General features: G+C 34.3%; 2 protein-coding genes across 2 annotated transcripts; both read right to left on the bottom strand.

The window, feature by feature from the left end:
• Window positions 1-4,628: 4,628 nt before the first annotated feature.
• LOC132274566 (pentatricopeptide repeat-containing protein At4g08210) lies at window positions 4,629-7,772 on the bottom strand. The gene has a single exon (XM_059775879.1). It carries the CDS (start codon window positions 7,577-7,579, stop codon window positions 5,507-5,509), a length of 2,073 nt encoding a protein of 690 aa, XP_059631862.1. The 5' UTR covers window positions 7,580-7,772; the 3' UTR covers window positions 4,629-5,506.
• A 1,411-nt stretch (window positions 7,773-9,183) lies between these two features.
• LOC132274565 (O-fucosyltransferase 10) lies at window positions 9,184-19,793 on the bottom strand. The gene is made up of 10 exons (XM_059775878.1): window positions 19,157-19,793; window positions 17,769-17,850; window positions 17,461-17,528; window positions 16,613-16,701; window positions 15,944-16,141; window positions 14,231-14,435; window positions 13,970-14,137; window positions 12,549-12,716; window positions 10,683-10,873; window positions 9,184-10,068 (listed from the first exon to the last, which is right to left on the bottom strand). Exons 1-10 carry the CDS (start codon window positions 19,574-19,576, stop codon window positions 9,873-9,875), a joined length of 1,785 nt encoding a protein of 594 aa, XP_059631861.1. The 5' UTR covers window positions 19,577-19,793; the 3' UTR covers window positions 9,184-9,872.
• Window positions 19,794-20,871: the final 1,078 nt, after the last annotated feature.

Raw genomic sequence — 20,871 nt, 5'->3', positions numbered from 1 at the left:
TCCCACATCCATGGAGCCGGCTCTCACCTCCTTTGAGAGCCTCTGTCCCCGTTGCTTCGTTTCAGTCCGTCTGCTCCCTCTCTGATCAATTCCTACCACTCTGTTGGTTTCTAAAATAGATTTTAAGCATCTTATTAACACCCATGAGCATCCCAAAGGTTTGATAACAACCATTAGAATCAATTACAGAGGTTCAATTGGCTACCGAACTAACACGCGTTAGGAACAAATCTGCAACTATTTTGCAATAACAGTTCTAGTCCAACCCCTCTGTTCCTCTTCACTACTGATCTTAAGAGTCCTATAACACCCCATAATCATCCCCATGATTTATTTACAGAAGTTAAAAACAATTATAGAAACTAAAATTGCTAACAACAAAACATGCTTTAACAGAGAACTGAAACAAGACTTGTAAGCATTAACAGAATTTATTTTAACATGCAAAGATCATCAATATTTTATATGGTAAGCATTTAGGTTCTGACTTAATAATTAATTAAACCCTAGAGATTATCTAGGTGCACAGAACACAAGCCAGATGGAAGGAGGAAGAGAAGAACTTGCCTGTAGTTTTAGACTCAAAACTAGTCGCCGTCGTCCTAACTTCCGGCAACCGCAGACTACCTTCTAGCCTCCTTTAGTTCTAGTCTAATCCACCAAAATCCTCCCTTAGTACTCACTGTTCTTCTCCTTGACAATTCTTACAGTGCCTCCGTTCACAACCCTCTGTGCTAAGAACTTACTTCACGTTTATGTAATCTGAATTATGATTGTAAACCCTAGGCTAAAGCATAATGGTTGTATTTATAGGTTTAACTCTAAAACCCTAATCCTTATAATTTTAGAGGCAGAGCCCTAATCTTAATCCTAGTCGGCCCATAAACAAAACCTATGATTAAATTCTATGTTGATGCCCAAAAGAAACTGTGAGTCAATTAATGTATTTAAAAACTCACGTAACTTAATTTTAACATTACAAGAATTATAGTAAGTTAATTACCTAAGTTTAAAACAGTGAATTGCAAATAATACAATTAATAATTTACGAAAATAGACACAACAATTAAGAATTTAAATAAACCAAATAATGCACATAAAACTAATTTAATTCAAATTTCAAATAACCAATTAAACAAATGAAAAACAATAAAATAAATAAAAATGCAATAAAGACAATAAAATAAATAAAAATGCAATACAATAAATATTAAAAATGCCGAGACTATCATTTTAAAATTAGGTGTATTACATTATGGGCAGATGATATCGACAAACTTTACGAGAATCTAGGATGAAGCCTAAATCGGCAGATTTGGCTAAATAAAGATCATCTTAGGGGTGATTCAAAAGTAATAAACATTTGGAGCTCGTTGATTTACAATCTTATTTCAAGTGACTAGCGCAACCCTTGTTCAAAATTTCCTTCCAATATATTTTAAATTTCAAAATCTTATTCGCTTGGACGGCTAACAACCAATAAGACATTTAAAATTGGAGGGCATTGTTGACACCCTTTTTGAAAAATTTTGTATCAATGACAAAGCAACCAATTTGGGTATAAATTAACACATGGAAAAGATTACAGAAGCTATATTCAGAGGCAAAGGAGATTGAAGCATTTGAATTATTTAATAGAGAGGGATTATAATTTTAGTATTTATCTTTTAGTTGATGTAAGTTAAATATTTATATTTATGTTTAAAATTAGTTTATTTTAAACTTATAGTTAGTTGGGTTATCTTTAGGTCTAGTTTATTTTGAATTTATAGTTAGTTGTGATAGAGTTGTAATGCAAGTAAAATGTTTGTGGGTATGAGTTTGTTTTACATTATTTTCTATAAATAATCAAAAAGGCATTATGTGATAGAGGTCCAGCAGCCTCACAATCATTTTATTATTATGTTTTGCTTTCTCAAGCTCTTTCCCAAAATAGCATCCTTGTTATTTCTCTCTATCCCTATCTCTTTTATTCTCTCTATCTCATCCTATCAATCTCTCTCTCTATCTCTCTATTTGTTTCTATTATAAATTATTCATTATAAAAGTCCTTTTAATTAAGGCAATTCTTGAACTCAAAGAGGAGTTTTACTATTCCCTTTTTTCCTCGCATCGTCTGAAAGTCAACATTCTCAAAGAGACTGAAGTTAACAACTTATACTTGAACCATATATATAATTAGTTCTGGTACGCCTGTATCACATCAATTCCGAATCGAATCTAAAGGGCCGATTTTAGCGCCAACAATAATATATATATATATATATATATATATATATATATATATATAAGTAATGATCATTTAGCATGATATGTCTTGTATCTACACATATCTTGCATTTACACATTTAAGACATGATAATCGATGGACCACCATTAGTGAGAATTTTATTTAGCATGATATGTCTTGTATCTACACATATCTTGCATTTACACATTTAAGACATGATAATCGATGGACCACCATTAGTGAGAATTTTATTCAACCAAATAACCAATTACCAATGCAATAAAAGTGACAAAATTATGGAAGAATCAGATGGAGATTCAAAGAATCTCTCTCTGGGTAGCAAGAAAATGAAGGAAATTAAAATTTTCTGAACACTTTTCAAATTTGGTTAGTAAGAAAAGAACAATTTTATGAAGAATAATATTCTTTCTTTTATGGTAAGTTGCTTATTATTTAAACTATAAAGTAATAATTTCTCACAATTTTCTTACCTGAAAATTTTAATATTTTTTTCATTCACTCAACTTTCTTTTACTTTCACTCTCCACCACTAATTTCTATGTAACCAATCGAAGCCTTAAGCATCAAAGCCCCAAGAAAATAAATAACTAGGCAAACAATCAGAACCAGATGCTCTACTTTATAGATGCCTTTTTTTTTCTTCTTTCTTCGGCCTAAAGTACTAAGCACGACAACCTAAGAAAAAGAACCTATAATATCCCCAAAACCATAATAACCAAAAGAATAAAAATGGCTAAAGAAGGAAAGAGAATTAAGGTTTAAGCTAATATTATATATATATATATATAATATATGTATATATATATATATATTGATATGAACTTTTCTGTTAAAACAAATAGTTTTCACACCGAGGAGATGGAACAGTGGAACTCATTTTTAGGATACAACTACTATTGCGAGTACTGCTACAACACAAAGGGAGATTAAAAAGAACATATTTACCGCCAGCTTTTCAATTTAATACCATCAACCCTAGTGTGGAAATCAGAAGAAGAATGCATCAATTTGCAATAACATAGAATTAGCTATAAGTAAATGGAAAGAATTATCAGGTTAATTAACCTAGCTCTAACCCGATGCTATAACCTCTCTCTATCTTCAAAAATGAGGGGAGGGGTTCCAAAAAAGTGTGTTTGTTTTACAATTTCCAAAAAAAAAAAAAAAAAGCAGCTAAGTACATCAAAACAATTATCAGGCTGGTTAAGGCTCCGACTCTCTTAAGACAGTCAACTCTTATTTTCTGCGGCCTTGATTAACCATCTGAAACGGACCATTGTTAAACTATATTTTGAGGGAATCAATATGTAATTTTCTAAGAGATTCTCAATTCTTATTTTCTCCTTTGGGATTCTCTTCAATTTTCATGCATTTTTTATTGATCATTTCTCTTCAATTAAAGTTAAAAAGGCATGTTCAATTCTTATTTTCTCCTTTTTGGGATTCTCTTCAATAATGCATTTTTTATATTGATCATTTCTCTTCTATTAAATTAAAAAGGCATGTTCAAGTCTTCCCAAATTTAAGGATCTCTCCTTCAATAGGAGTGAGGATTTGGAGTAGTTCACTTAATAAATAAACCCACAAACATAACAAATATAGATTATTCAAATCAAAGGCAAACAAGAACAGAAAAAAAATTATTGCAAAAGAATATGCTAATCAAGGAACAGTATAAGAAAAATAAATACTTAAACCAAAATATTGATTGATAATATTTTCATTGAATACAATTACAAATGTTCTAGGTCTTCATATTTTGAAACTGTAGCATAAAATTGCACACTTTGAATTCATAAAATTACAGTAATAATTTTAAAATCTACGTAGAGCGAACAATTCATTCCTGTTTTTGAAGGGGGAGAGTCAAAGCCTTCTTTTAGGGTTTTCCAGAAGTCTATCGTGCAAAGAAAGAGACGGCTGTGGTGCAAGAGAGATAGATGTCTTCATGATATGAAGAGGGAGACATCAATGGTGTGAAGAGGGAGAGATACAGAGAGGGGGAGGAGGATTTGATCAGGTAAAGAATTGTAAAATGATTTAAGAAAAGTTTGTGGGTAAGTTGTTTTTGTAAGATATTGGGAAAATATTTTACTTGATTTTGGGACAACTAAACACCAAAAAAAAAAAAATGTTTAAAATGTTTTGCAAAAAATATTTTTCGTCAAAACAAATAGAGCCAAAAGGAAAATGCAAGGAAAAACAGAAAACAAGATCCCCTTCCAATTTGTATTTGCAACCCAATGATTTATTGTATATTAAGTATTTCACCTTTCTTATTTTGGTTCATATATTCACCATGGTTACTAGTTCCATTAATAGAATTGAATAAAACTATATAGTTTTTTTTTATGTGGAAAATGATATGCATCACAGAAACACTGATATGGATTATACCTTGAATGTATTAAAAATTCATGACTCAGTGGATTACAATACATAGAATATGTTCTATACATGTACAATGTGACAACTTCAGCAGTTAGAAGACATTATAGAACTTATGGAGCTGGTCCCAAGGGATTGGCTGAGACTGAACTTCAGCTAAATTCAGCTGTGGAGCTCAACAAAAGGGAGGAAGTGATCTGGAATAAAATGCAACATACTCTGAACTTTGCCGAAAGGACCCAGCTTCGTATCGAGATCCTTGCAAGTGCCAAAAACTCTTGTGGCCTTCCTGCATCTCCAAAATACTATATAGTTTTATTCAATAAAGCTGGACACATCAATTTCTAATCTCAATCCAGCTTCTCCCAGCTTCTTTTATGCCCACTTCCCTGATAGTTTGTCCCCAATCATAATGAAGCATAAATGTTCGAAATTGTAACATATACTGAAGGATAATTGTAACATAAACATATACTGAGGGATCTTTAGAAGAAACTACAAGAACCTGTTCAGCAATAAAATCAATCAGCTCAGGGTACAGGCCCCAAGCAAGGAAATCCATATTGTTTGGTCAAGACGCATACAACATTTCAGCAATCAATTTCATTTCCTCTTTTGAAAATCGACGAAGAAGATCAGCCATACAATAGTACTGCTCTAATTGTGGTTCCAGTCCAAATTCTGCAGTCATGGACTTAAATATGACCCTTGCTTCTTCAACTAAACCAGCATGTCCACAGCCAGAAACAACCGAAAAGGTTATTTCATTTGGCTTTAACCCTAATTTTAACATCTTGCAAAATCCTGATTGCCTCCTTAATTAGCCATAATGCAATTGTCCCTAGCTATGTAATGAAGCAGGATTAATTAATTTCTAATCTCAATCCAGCTTCTCCCAGCTTCTTTTATGCCCATTTCCTTGATTGCTTGTCTCACCATATTTGAATCATCCCATAATCCCAATGATGCATAAATATTTGAAAGTCTCACATATACAGAAGGATCTTCAGGAGAGATAGCAATAAGGCGTTCAGCAATAAAATCGACTAGTTCAGTGTTCGTGTGAGTCCCACAGAACCCAAGCAAGGACCCCCATATTGTTTGATCAGGTTCAAATGGCATTTCAGCAATCAATTCCATTGCCTCTTTGAAAAGTCCAGCTAGACCAAGAAGATCAACCATGCAATGGTAATGCTCTAATTGTGGTTCCAGTCCGTATTCTGATTTCATAGACTTTAATATGACCCTTGCTTCTTCAATTAAACCAGCATGTCTACAGGCAGAAAGGACACCAGAAAAAGTGAATTCATTTGGCTTTAACCCTAATTTTATCATCTTTCGGAAAAACCCAATTGCCTCCTTCGCTCTTCCATTTTGCCCACACCCCACTATAATCCCTGTCCAACACACGGTATCTTTCTCAGACACATACTCAAATAAAGCTAATCCAGACTCAATTTCACCACATTTTGAGTACAGATCAATTAAAGAGGTAACCGCTACCTGATCTAATTCATACCCAATCTTAACACAAAAAGCATGAATCTGTTGACCACTTTTATGCTCTGCTAGACTTGAACAAGCTTTTAAAATACTTGAAATAACAAATTGATCAACTTCTATATCCAATCTAATCATTTCCTTAAACAGCCAAAACGCAAACGAGTTTGATCCCCCATTAACGCAACCTGCAATCAAACTAGACCAAGCTACAACATCTTTCTTCGGGAGTCTCCAAAACAATCCCAATGCATCCCTAATGTTCCCATGTCTTGCATAGAAATCTACAAGAATGCTTCCTACAACATAATCCAACTCATACCCACAGACAACAACCAAAGCATGGACTTGGAGCCCAAGTTTCAAGTTGTGCAAGTCGATGCAAATCTTTAAAGAACTACTAAGAGTGTAGGAGTCCATATGTGTGCCAGAGCTATGAATTTGTGACACCAGGCTGATAGCAGCATCATGCTGTTCGTTAACAACATATCCAGAAAGCATAGAATTCCAAATAGACAAGCTATCATGACTAGAAGATTTGCAGCTCAAGTATTTATCAAATAGCTTTACTGCCGCATCCAGTTCAGAGCAATTTGAATACATATCAATGAGAGCAGATAATGTAAAACAAGAACACTCAAAACCTGATTTGACAACATAACAGTGAACCTGTTTCCCCATGCCTAATAAACGTAGACAACCACAGGTTTTAAGAGCACAAGGCACTGCAAAAACATCAAGCTTGAGGCCTTTCTGGTGCATCATGCTTACAAGTCCCAATGCAAAATGACTCTGTTTATTCGCAAAACCAGCAAGAAGGCTGTTCCAAGATACAACATCGGGTTCTGGCATTTGCTGCCACAAATTCTTTGCCTCCACGATATCACCCTCCTTGCTATATCCTGAAATGATGGTGTTCCACGAAGTCGAATTTTTTACTACAATCTCATCGAAAACTTTCCGGGCATCACTCAAACTCCCACATTTTAGATACATGTCCAAAAGGGCATTCATTAACACAGTGTCATACTCCCATTCATCTCTAGAAATGTCACTGTGAATAGCTCTACCCATTTCAAGATCACCCACAGTACCACAAGCTCTTAAAACTGCAGAATACAAAAACCCGTTGGGCCTTTCAGATTGTGCCTCCAACATGTGAGTGTAGAGTCTAAGAGCTACATGAGGACTTCCAAGTTTCGTATATGCAGAGACCATGGTAGTCCAAGTAACAACAGTTCGGTGAAGCAATTCATCAAACAATCGTTGTGCATCATTCAAAATTGAGAAATCCACGTACATGGCGATCAAATTGTTGGCAATAAACACATCATTCAAAGACCCGTGTCGGATTAGATGAGAATGAAGTGATTTTCCAGTTTTGAAGGCTCGAATTCGCCCACAGTGACGAATAGCAGTTACAATCCGCGTCACATCCATGAATACCCATGAAGGCCAGTAACTTCACTGCTTGGTTCGTAGCTTCGGTAGTTTAGTACCCAAAAAGTGAACAAAGCCCAAATAGCTTTAAGCCCAAGTCCAAACCCACAACAGTTTAGAAAAATAGGATAGGTTTTCAGTTGACTGTTAATTGGGAATTATTCTTCTCAGTTTAAAGTAGAGAGTGACTGATATATATACAACAATATACACTCCCTTCACTCTCGCATTCCCAATTTCTGTTTAGAAATATATATATATATATATATATATATATATATATATATATATATATTGCATATTGTTTATTAGTGACAACAATTTCTATTTTTTCTTTCTTCTCCTTCCCAATATGTTGCTTTGTCAAAGAGATTTGAAGTGGGAGTGACTAATTATATCCTGGTTAACATTGCCTTAAATGTTATTAAGCTCGTCGTACTAATATGATTTTATTATATTATTATTTACATAATAATAGATGTTTAGGTTGCACTTGCCAAATTGGACCAACCACAAAACCTTTATTTTATTTCTATATTTGGGAATACTATAGAGGGAGAAGAACCCTATATCCACTGACAATAAATTTGGCATTCTTAATTGAGTTTTAAGGCTTACAAGGATATATAAGTGATTATATACTGTTTCAAAAATATTTTGAAGTTTAGTAATGAGTTTGAATTTTATTTCTCGTAGGTGCACTTCTTGAGAAGAAAGTTCAATAGCATGAGTAGTGTCGGAAAAAAGGTACTTGTTTGCTTATGTATTATAATTTTGATAACTATAAACGGACTCATAACAAAAAGTCATGCAAATAAATATGATAGTTTATTCAATTTTTTAGTTGCGTAACAGTTTGTTATTGACCGGGATCATGTAACTCGGGACCTATATGTAGCCCGGGACCTATAATTGATTTCACAACTGAAATCCCTAGCGGACACCAGCATTCAGCAATGGATCCCTCCAACTTCACATTTAGAAATGCAGTTCTCTTGAACTCTTCGTGAAACTGAGTGTGAAGGTCAATTCTGTGGTTGAGTTGTGACATCTTCAAAGTTTCTTCTGTACAGAGAGAATCTTTCAGATTATACAGGGAAGACATGGGAATCAATGATAAAGGAACCTAAAGGTGTATGAACTGCATAGGAATTAGATATGTAGCTGGACTTGGACATGCCAGATATATTTTCGCTCATTCTACATATTTTTCAATAATACAAATTACAAATTACCAATATTTTGAACATATTGACATACAACTGCTTTTTTCAACGACTCTAGATTTCACTTTTCTATCAAAACAATCATACAAGAATTGCCTCAACCATACGACTAACCCTTTTTTTTTTTTTTTTTTGGATTTTGTGTTATTCCAATAAATAGAGTTCAACATGAATTATTTGTCCGTGTGTTTATCTCAATAATTGTCACATCATTTGATAAAAAAATAAATAAATAAAACAAAAAAAACACGATCATTTATATCATTTTCCTTTTTTATTATCTCACACCACCAGCTCAGTCAGTAATACAAATTCATGGACCCAGCCGAGTGCAGCCAATCTATAAACCCATACAATCACTGGATCCCACAATCCATGAACATAAATTTCAAGTAGAATTTATCCTGATAAAGTTCAAATTCAATGCTTGCATTTATACCAAGTTGGTCAAATCACAACAAATTAGGCTTTCCAGAAAAACAATGCACGCCCCACTATTAGAATTCTTTTGGTATGGATGTTAGAAGAATTGAATAAAGAACACAAAAAAAAATGACGAAATGCTAACAATCTTAAAATTCCTATACTTTAGTGCTGATCTTTTCTACACTTGAAAAACAACAGTAACCAAAAATTATACCGACTGGCCAAGGATTCTGTCAAATCTCAGATAAAACAGGTCAAACTCGGTCTCTCGCCATCCACTCATGAAGAACAAATGATATAACCATCTTCTGAATCGAGATTCGAGCAGGGTTCCCACATCAGGCCGGCATGTATCTTAAGGGCCAAACTTCAGCAGCCGAAGCAGAGAAGAGATTGAAAATCTCCATGCCCAAGGCCAAAAAAAGAGACCTTGGACAAAGAATTCCCAACTTTGCCTTTCACATGTAGCTGCAATGGCTAGCTCCCATCCGAGGAAGATCTCGTGGTAATAGAGGCATTAAGAAGCAAAGGTACAACAATGGCCAAAGCTCCCAAATAAACACTTCTGGTGTATGAACTATGAGTGTACAAGTGAGACAAGAAGTTGTTGTATGTTAAATTTCACCTATCACGCAACCGAGTTAGTGATTAGTCATGAAGGAAGCATGTGTCTGCTTGAAGGTTGAGTTTTGTGATTCCCAGAGACACCTGCATTCTGGCAAAGGGTTAGCATATATAGAAGCTTTTCTTTTGGTTTTTTTTACTCTAGGTATCATTATCCCCTTGCGGTCACTTTCAGCAAGCATCGCTTCCATTTGCTCCTTGAAATCTTTCCAACTGTGAAACAATGCACAGAGACAGGTTTGTTTAAATGACTGTTTTATGTTGGGATTATTTCAAAATTTTAGAAGTTCAAACAAACCAAAATTTAAAATTTCATCATATAATTCATATTAACATTATTGTATAGAAAGAGGTAGTACAATCTTTGGCAGCTAACATAATAAGGCAGTTCATGTAATGCTTCAGCAGAAGTTAACTTCAATAGTTTTGAAACCCCAAGGTCAAACTCTTGCATTCGATAACCAACAAACAGACATGACTAACAAGTATCAGTGTTAATTCTTAGTTAATAAATATTTTGCTCGCATCACATGTTTTCTATGCTGTTAACTTTTTCTTCATGTACTTTCTTTTTTCCAATTTCATATCTCTTATGTTCTTAATAACACAACTATAAACCAAATTTGGGGGAAAAAAAAAAATTTTATGGAAATGATGTTTAGAAATGTGGTAACCCTTTTCTTTGTTTTCTTAGAGAACATTTGGAAAAAAAAAAAAAATTGAGGTTAGATAGTCTACTTTAATACACAATACTCTAATAATTCATGCTCTCAAGAAACCCTGAGAAGCACGCTCAAATACATGAAGTGGAGGTAAAAGGAGATTACCTCATGCTTGTGTCCTCCAGTAAAACAGCAAGCTTGCTTTTATCAGGCTTGATGGTCTTAGCATGTCCATCATATATGAATCTCCTGTGGCCCATCAGAAAATGCGGAAAGTTTCCACCTTGGGTGGTGACAAACACTTCACTAAACAAGCATACCATGTAGTCCAAAGCAGCCAATCTCGAAGAATAGCCCTATCGAACCAAAAGTCGAATAATGGAGTTAAAAATTTTGCAGAGCTCACTGGTTCTACCAGAAACTGGGCTGGTATGAGTTGAATGAAATTTCCAGTCAACTTGAACTCCAGACCAGTTTTGTTTTTTATTTATTATAATCTTTACAGTTTTAAATTGTCATGTGACTAGGGAAGTCAAATAAATAGCTTTGACTGCATCTACATACCCCTAGAACATGTTCAAAAACAAACAAACAAAAAGAAAAAGAAAAAATGATATTCCAACTTGAATTGGTTAGTTGTACCTGTTCATAAATACCAAAATGTACTAATTTTAAGAAAAATATCAGAAGATTCGGGATATAAATGTATGTAACAAAGCCTATTTTGCATAATTTTAATTTGTCATAACCTCTCCAAGTGACTCAGGAAGTTAAATAAATGGCTTTGAGCCTTTGACTGCATCTAGCTACCCTGTCATCAGCTTCAAACCATATATATGTGTGTGGGTGTGTATGGCACAAAGCTGTTCAAATTTGAATTGGCTAGTTGTAAACCACAATAACTTTGAAAAAAAAAAAATCAGAAGGTTCAGAATATATGTATATCACGAAGCCTATTTTGCATACACAGATGGCTGGTGGGTGACGTGGAAAACATTGAAGCCCAAGAATAAAATCCATCAAATGATCATCTCCATGTCTTGATAAGACATAATTATGAAGCTGCTGTGCTTTTTACAAGCTGGAAAGGTTGGGGTTTTTTTCCATTTTTATTTTTTCCGAATAATGATCATTACATACAACAGCCTACATATCACAGCTACATAATATCACATCTTTTTTCTTTTTTTTTCCAATAATGATCATTAAACATGCAACATGCCTACATTTCACAGCTACATGATTTTAAAATTTTCATTGCAATTTCACTTTTACGGTCTAATAGTTTTTTTGTTTTTTCCTATGGTCTAATAGTTTAATTGCAAATTTCCCATCCATCTGGAAAAGACAAAATGGGATGCATGTATGGGACATTGGATTGAACAAATTGAAATGTACCAAATTGAAATATGAACCAACGAGCCAGTGGCCTAGTAGTATAAGGACCTTACTTCCCAATGGGAGGTCGGGGGTTTAAGCCTCAGTGGAGACGTGTGTGTGAGTACCAACTAAGAAAAAAAATTTGAAATATGACTGCACTGGTAGCTTAGACTATAAAAGGAAGAAAAGGACATGGATAAAAACATGGCTATAGTTAGTAAGTTCCCTATATTTTCATGTTGTAGTTCATATTTATAGCCTCCTGAATATGCAAGTTAGTTCAGTTGTTAAGACATGCTAACGGCACCACTGGATGCTTGGTTAGAGCCATTTTGGCAGCCCAAACACCTTCATCTCAGTTCTCCACTTGCCTATCAAATTAAAGATGCATACGTATATAGGCTTCTAATAGACAGGATGATGAAGTGATTTCTGGTCACTGTTGCCAACTAGGTTTGTAGCAATAATTTAAGACAAATATGACCGATGACAACTATGAGAGTGATGAGGATGAGTTGAGATTGGACAAGAAGATTCACAAAGACATCTTGTCAACCCAATTCAACAAGCTCCCTGAGTACAGATTTCGGAAATTAAAATAGATAGATGACGGAAAAATATGTTGCAATATAGGTAGTACAAAAATTATACCTGAAATGAAGCGAGCTCATCCGGGGTTGCAAGAGACTCCTTGGTATGTAGAAGGGGAAACATCTTAAGTAGAGGAGCTAAGTTTCTCTCAGCCTGGTAAATTTTTCCCGAGGCCAAATATATTGGTGTGTCATTGGCAAACCCCATACCCCTTAGCATCATCCCAACCTATGCTGACAAAGAAAACATACGCAACAACAAAAAAAAAGTTACTATTTGACAGGATAGACAACTATGTGCAAGTAATTATAGGAAACATTTGCAGTTATGTAACAAAATTTGGGACAAAATATCCAACTGACCAGATCACAACCAGAACAATTGATGAAAATTGGTTTCTAAGGTGCATTACATCTACATAACATGTCAAAGTAAACACCCTCAATTTGAAGCATTAGATTACATCCTGTCTCGCAGAACATTTTTTCAGCCTATTACAGAATGAGCCTTTCATCTTCGGTGGGAAACAAAAGATTAAAATGAACTTAAAGAACATGCCTATATCCGACCAGACACTGAGTCATGATACTATATAAGGCAAGTTGAACCTGATTGGGTTTAAATCGGTTTGGATTGGCTGGATCGACCGATATTTTGCTTGCATTTTGAGATATCTCACTGGATGATTCAGTATTTGCTACACATATTGCAAGGCAATCTTTTGCGGTAAAATAATAATTTTCCTTTTAATATAAAATAATAAGAATACAGGGCTAACAACTATATTCTTATATATAAATATATATTACAGTGCTAATGATATCAAATTGATTTACATGTTCAGATTAGCAATCTTTCCAACAAATCTATTTAATGAATTTTTCATAATTTAAAATTTTCAGTTTTTATTTATTGGAATACATAATTTTCATTTGTTGTCCTACACATGTCATGTGAAATATTCATAAATCTACAGGATGGTTTTATTGTTTTTAATTTATTTTAGTTGCCATTTTCCATATCTCTTTATATGTTCATTATGTACACGTAAATTAAAGTGCAGCCAGTGCAACTGGAAGCCACATCCACAAGTCAAAAACTGTATGATCATAAAACATACTCAATGAAGTGTGACTTGTGTGTTCTACCATTTGAGTGTCAACAACATCACTCTGTTGAATATCAACTTATGAGAAGGATTATGATGGAGAGAGGAAATTGATTGGTGCAATTGTAAAAGCTCGAGCTGACAAGCATGAGCTTTTGGGGCCTAAAAAATGATTTCAATAATTATATAGCATAAGATCGAAGCCATTCCACAGGCTAATAGCTAGAAACAACATTGATAAGAATGAAAAACTAAAAATTGAACAAACATAGCTATAAAAATTAACCTCCACTTAAGCTATCTCCAATTTTCTTCTCCTAAATGCAGAAACTGAAACTAAAGAATTAAAATGTTACAGAGTTGGATAACTAACCTCCAGAGGAGTCATAGGGCATCTTCCGTTGATCCGATTGACACCAGGTGCAATTACACGGCCTTTACGCTTGAACTTATCCCCCCATCCCTTTTCTCGTATCAAATCCATTTCAAATTTTTCAGCCCTTCCACCATCATACTCACAGCATGAGAAGGCCACCATGTCCTAAACGTTGCAGATAAATGATTGACTGATCTTTTAAAGATTAAAAATCCCAATCAATTAAATCTTTTAGGATTAAAAGTAGAAAATCAGTACCTCCTCAAATCGAAGGTGGACGGATACATACTTCCCATTACTATTGGTGCTCTTCTCAATCATTCGGTTGACCAGTTTCTTTGCAAGAGTATTGATGGGAATAGAGAATCTCAATGCTTCATAATTGGCAAGGCATCTCACAAATTGAATATGAGGTGGAACATTCATTGCCAATCTATTTGCAAAAGGAGCAATGCGGATAACTCTGCATCATATAGGTAACGTATTATGAACAACTAGGTCTCATACAATATTTTTGAACAATTTTTGTACTCTCAAAAATTCTATACCCAAGAAAAGAAAAGAAAAAAATTCAGAAATTCATCATATTAATATTGATGTGGCTGACTCACTTCACCCTTTTGAGACTGTAGTTAATAGTTTGCTATACCTCATGCTAATTGAGACAATAGATAAATAATATCCAAGTTAGTTGTGCTTATTAACCAACAATGATCATTCTCCATATTCTACCATCCCCTGCTAATCAGTTTGATTGACATACATTATTCGATTAATTGAAACATATGGCTAGCCGGGCACATATCGTGATTGAAACTACCACTTACGTATTACCTTACTTGAACTTTGTGCACAGGTTGTTCAGTCCATGTGTGTAAGAAGTTGGATTAGAATAACATTGATTAGGGACTCGGTTCTGACACATGATTGAATGATACGATATGTGGATCTTGATCCATGAAGCAATACAAATAACAATAAGATGCATAGCACTACTCAGTTTGTTTCTTATTTCACATTTGTCTGTAATCTGCACATACTTGCGAGTACAAAACATATCCCCATTACCATAAATGACTTCAAAACCAGAAACATATGCCAATAAAAGAAAAAATTAACCAAGGTGTTCAGTACACATCCAGAAGCGATATTATACATCTCAAACTGTCCACATAATGATTGAACATAATAAGTTGCACAGACTTTGAGATTTTCCCCATCAACACATTGGTATTTATAACATGCACTATTCAGGAAGATTGACTTGATAAATCAAGCGCCGGATCTGTAAACAATTTCAGAACACAGAAATGCAGAAAATGAATCTATATTGCTATATATGTATATGTATAGAACATCCTATGCAAGTCAACATGTATTTCCTCATTCAGAAGTCCATAACCGCATCCTATACTAACAAAATCCTTCCTTCATAACTAAAATTCTATTTCTAATTGAGAAATACATCACTCTTGATAAGGAAAGTTATTGCTTACTTGTCAGACTTGGTAACACCACCTCAAATGTAACAGCAGCAGCCTCATGTTACAAGTAGAACTTGCAACTAATTGACATAATACATAAAAACTAATCATCCAGTCCTGTTTTGTTCATAGTCCTAAAGGTCTAACATGGTATAGAGAGGAATCATTCAAATCCATAGCCACGCAATTATACATTCTACCAGCAATTAAACTATATGATGAAGCATCCATGTCCTTCCAGAACTGAGAAGCAGAACATCTAGGGTTGTGACTTTTGAAAACCAACTAAAAAACAAGGATGTTATTGTGCAAATCAACTATCAATGCAGCCATCCTTTCCTTCATTACTCAATTATTAGATTGCTCCAAGTTCCACTTTGTTGATATCATTGAGAACTCAATAACAGAAATATTCCTTAGTAACCCATTCCTTAGAGCTCATAAAGAGATTAATTAGAAAGGGAAGAGACAATATTTAAGTACCTACCCTTGCCCACGTAAGACAGGATAAACTTCTTCCGAGTAATAACTGGCAGGTGCCCATGCTTGGACTCGGAAGTTTGGTATATTGCTAATATTGAAGTCATATCTTTCCATCAATCCCTCAGGTAGCTCCCGAACCACTTTTACATAACCCTCAATGGTGGTTATGAAATGGTCCTCATCATAAATATCGCTAAAACCACTGTAAAGTGCAAAAAGATGAAAGATTAATACACAAAAAAAAATTAAATCTATTGTGAGAATGCATGCTAAAACATAAAAATAAAAATAAGAATGAGAACATATATTTGCCAGGTAACTGCTACTATTGCAGGAAAAATTTCCGGTCATATATACTAATAAAAGGAACAACCAAAGGGCAATACAAATACATATAAAGTCACACCATCCAAATCCTATTCTAGGTCATCTTTTACTTCATTAAATATGTAATGCATTACCAAGTTTCATCTCTTTAGATGTTTCTTAAGGATGTGCACGCTGAATATCTTCTACTAGATAATTTCCCTGTTTATTTATCTCAAATCATATCGTGTTGTAGACAATATTCAACTTCCAAACCAATTGGATTCTAATGGAAGATCCTCTGATTTTCTTTTCACCAAAATTTGGGCACAAAAAGCCAACATAAGAAAAAACAAATATTTCTTGCCTTGGGTCCCTCCAAACACTGTTGAAATCAAACCGAGGGATGACTAGTGTTGCATCCAAAAGCCTGGCCACAGCTACAGCATTGCAAATCTGCCAGAAAAGAAATTAAAAGTAAGAACAAGTTTCAAAAACATATAGCATGAAGTGGGTTATCACATGCATGTATGACCAGCTTATGTTCACTTGAATTGATCAGAAGACTGCAATTTATCTTCTCTTTTCTTCTCATGATTGAACCATAAAGGAAAGATTTAGGGAAAATTATGTACATAGTGCACTCTACAGCTTGTAGAGAGTACTTAACTTTTGATCTATACATGGTGATTTAAAATTCTGTCCTATTCATTGTATGTTGTTTCCCTTTCTCCCCCTCGGATATTGTTTCTTGATCTTGAATTTTTTGGGAAAAAATAGGTATACAATACTCCAAATAATTCCTCCATTGTTTAAAATTAACACAAAGTCCCATTAGTTACAAGATTCCTAAGTGATTAAAGTCAAACTTCAGAACCTTGCCCTAATTTTTTTATGATTATGTTGTGATGTTATAGATTGTTGCTCACCACTCTAAAAAATGTAGCCATACTAGAGGTACTGCATTTTAGAGGAAAACGGAGCCACACTGAAAAACATAAGATCGAACCCATAAGTCTCATCATTAACATATATGCATTTGGGGTGTGTGGAGAGAACATCCAGAGGGTCAAAGGGTGCAAAGTATTTACAAAGCATTATAAAGGAATGAATGACTTAGGTATGAAAAATATTATACCGAGAAATCTTATTTGAAATGGAAGAAATTAATAACCTGTGACCTAAGCTAGGAATATTTACAAGGGGAACACGTACCGATGAGCGCTGCTGATTAAGGCCACCATTAGCATCAACAATCAAGTAATGACCAGGCTCTAGGGACTCTGAAATGAAAAACATTAGTTCATTAGCTCATACATAGAAAGCTATTTCTCTTTACTTTCTTCATCAATATAGAAGTGTTCATATCCTATAATATGTTATTGCCCTAACCCTCAGATCATTATTATTAACATGAGACAAATTAGGGAGATGCTATTAACAAATCATTAAAATATGTTACGTTATCACTCTTAGAAAGGATAACATACAGGCAAAGCAAATCAAAAATTAGAGTTGTATACCATAATCCCGCAGGCTAGCAGTTATGTTTGGACAGGATTTCTGCTCTTTCAGCTTCCTTTTGTATCTCCACACAGAGGACAACTACAAGAAGAAATGACACATGATCTTAGCTAAATGCAGATATATCATGCAAATATTGAATTAAATAAAACCAAAAAATCAAGCCTATTTCTCCCGAGATTAGGCATCTGATTCTGGTACTAAAATCATAGAAGTTTGGGCATTATTTAGAAACAATGTTAATAAAAAGATGCTCTGTGAACATCTTTTCTCAGCAAAGCAAGAATATCATAGAAGTTTGTCCGGTTCATCCGCTAATTATCTTGTCATATAATATTTTCTAAGAAAATTCAAGACAATATAACTCAATGATTCAATACACTGAAGCTATCAGGGCGGTATGCCTCCAAGAATAACACTTACAAACCATAAATGGTAACATTATTCAGACTATACAAGTTCAGGGCAATGGTGCAATATAAATTACCAGATGCCTATGCATCTTGATATTGTAGTAACACCACATTTACCAAAAATTCTACCCATGAGAAAACCTTTTTTCCTACTAAATCTGTTTCTCAAACTAAACTGTCAGGTTGCTCAAATGGCATGGTCTCTAAGTTACTACCCCTTGAGGTCTCAAGTTCAAGTCCTGGTTTAAGCTATATCCGTGGTCGGGGTTTGCACTGTTGGCACAAGTCTAAAGGGCACCTTGTTAGAACAGTTCCTCGTTACCAAAAGAAAAAAGTCTGTTACTGAAACTTTTCAGAAATGTTTCTTCAATTTTTCAATGGCATTCAAATGCTTAACATCATGGTATATAATTAGATTTTATCATTCATCTTCAAATCATTACTTGCATCATGTGTTCCACTTCCCTTCCTCATATCAACCACTGCTTCAGAGTATACCCAAAACGATAACTAATGTTTGAATATTTAAAAAATAAATAAAGATTCCTTTAAATATATAACACTTCGGTATCACAAAATTACTCATTTACGTTTCTTCTCTATGTCTCTATATGCAGAAATCAATAGTATTTATATACATATTGTCATGACATACATATTTTTAAGTTGTATTGGTTTCTACATGTGGAATTCAAGAAGTAAATTGCAAGATAAAAGTCAACATCAGGAAAAGAGGCCAATTAGTTCTTCTAGGCTCATTTAGGTGGAGTTTTGTGAAGTAACAAAAAAAAATAACTAAAAATAACAAAAATAAAAATAAAAACCAGGAAAACATCCATTCAGTAAAACTAATTGATTCAGTACTGGTTTTTCTATTTCCTTGCATTTTCTCAGCATCCAAACACAGAACCAAAATGGAAAAACGAAAATTGAACCAAAAGAAAAGAAACCCATTTGGGCAAACGCCACCAAACCTCAATTGCAGATGAATTATCGGACTCAATCTCATGCCACAGCTTCTGGAAGATCTGATGGCTACGGTAGACCGAGCCGGGTAGACGAGGCTGCATCATGGCAGAGAAGGGACCCACACACATGATCAGGCCCGAGACGTACAGAAGAGACAAGAGAACAAAGTACCGGAGGCTTTGCCGGCGGAACATTCCGGCGAATAAGCTCTCCCGGCGGGAATGTGAGTGGGTTTTGTGAGGCAGCCGTCGCCGGCGGAAAAGGGAGAGGCTAGAATGATGCCGTGGTGACGGAGGTGGGCTCGGAGAGCCACTGTCGCTGGAATAGCCATTGGCGGTGGCCGTCGTGGTGGTGGTAGTGGCGGTGGTGTTGTGGTAGTGGGTCTTGGGTTTCATGGGTGGGAACTGGCTTGTGCTTGAGTTCATGCAGTATATATACAGTATATATAGATATATATATATATATATATATTTAGAGAGAGATTTTGTCTGGGAGTGTTGCAGTGAAGGTCTATAAAGATGAGTTTTGATTTTTTATGGTGGCATGGAATTCCTGTGTTAGTAATTTATTAGTGTGGCTGTTTTCGGGATTTTCTTGAAGAGAGAGAGAGAGAGAGGAGAGGGAGTTGTTGGCTTGTTGCAGAGAGGGTAGAATATAGAGAGAGAATGTTGGAACGTAAGCCGGAATTAGTAGTTAGCTTGGCGGCGTGGCTTGGAGCCAGTAATGTTGGAACGGACTATGATATGGTTGGGTATCAGAAATCAAAAAGAGCATTTTGGAAAGAAAGTGCATTATTGTAATTTCATATAATTTTCTTAAGAAATTAAATATTTCTTTGTTTTTAAAAAACTTTTATAAAATTTTAGTTTGTTATTGAAAGTAATATTTCATTAATTTTTGTTTTTTCAAAAAAATTAGGTTGTTATGAAAAACAATCTTTCATTTTGTTTCCGCACTGTTATACCATTTGTTATGAGTGTTTCACTATTTAATTTAAAATTTTTAATTATTAGGTATTGTTAATACCCAACCTCATATGCTCAAGGCTCTTCCCTGTCAGAATTCGATATGGGACAAAAATTCATGACATTAAATTCTGATAGACCACATGTTTAGTAGTATCTAATAATTTTTCATTCTCCTAACGGTAATTGCATTTGATGTCATTTTATAATTTTTTATTAATTATTTTATTACATTTGGGAGCATCATATTAGTGCTTTAAATTTAAAATTAGAAAAAATTTTAACTAATTTTTCACCAATTCTAAATCTAAAGGGCTCCCAAACATAACATTTTGTATTTTTCATAAACCAGTCAATGAAATGGTTCACTTCATATAGAATTTTCCTATATATTATACTGTACATGATATAACTACTGCCTTCAAATAAATATAACTATTGCCCAAGTTTTAAAGTGTGTATTAGGGCTCGTTCTCTGGCGGTCATATCTAGGATATTAAGGTTTAAGAGAAATTTTTCATAACAAGAGGTATAAGTTTTTCTTGTTGTTTATTTATTTATTTATTTTATTGATAAAAAATTCACACACACTATTCACACACGAATTTACTCCTTTAAAGACTCGTAAAAGATTTATTAATTAATTTTAAATTTTTACCAATTTTAAAATTTATCTTAATAAAACTAGTAATTAATAAAAAAAAAATCATGATCCTTGCCATCAGACAACTCTCTTAATAACAATGCTATGTGAG

Source organism: Cornus florida, unplaced genomic scaffold (assembly GCF_030987335.1).
Source record: "Cornus florida cultivar Cherokee Brave unplaced genomic scaffold, ASM3098733v1 CherokeeBrave_3.0.0_Hap2_Chr09, whole genome shotgun sequence".
Classification (NCBI taxonomy): domain Eukaryota; kingdom Viridiplantae; phylum Streptophyta; class Magnoliopsida; order Cornales; family Cornaceae; genus Cornus; species Cornus florida.
This window is presented reverse-complemented; position numbering and strand designations above follow the sequence as displayed.

What these genes read in the sequence shown, in the direction of transcription:
- LOC132274566 (XM_059775879.1), bottom strand. Translation starts at nt 7,579, where the DNA reads ATGGATGTGACGCGGATTGTAACTGCTATTCGTCACTGTGGGCGAATT.
- LOC132274565 (XM_059775878.1), bottom strand. Translation starts at nt 19,576, where the DNA reads ATGAACTCAAGCACAAGCCAGTTCCCACCCATGAAACCCAAGACCCAC. An exon ending in TCCACCTTCGATTTGAGGAG is followed by an intron (nt 14,138 to 14,230) that starts GTACTGATTTTC and finishes TGCAACGTTTAG; the next exon opens with GACATGGTGGCCTTCTCATG. An exon ending in GCCCTATGACTCCTCTGGAG is followed by an intron (nt 12,717 to 13,969) that starts GTTAGTTATCCA and finishes TTGTCAGCATAG; the next exon opens with GTTGGGATGATGCTAAGGGG.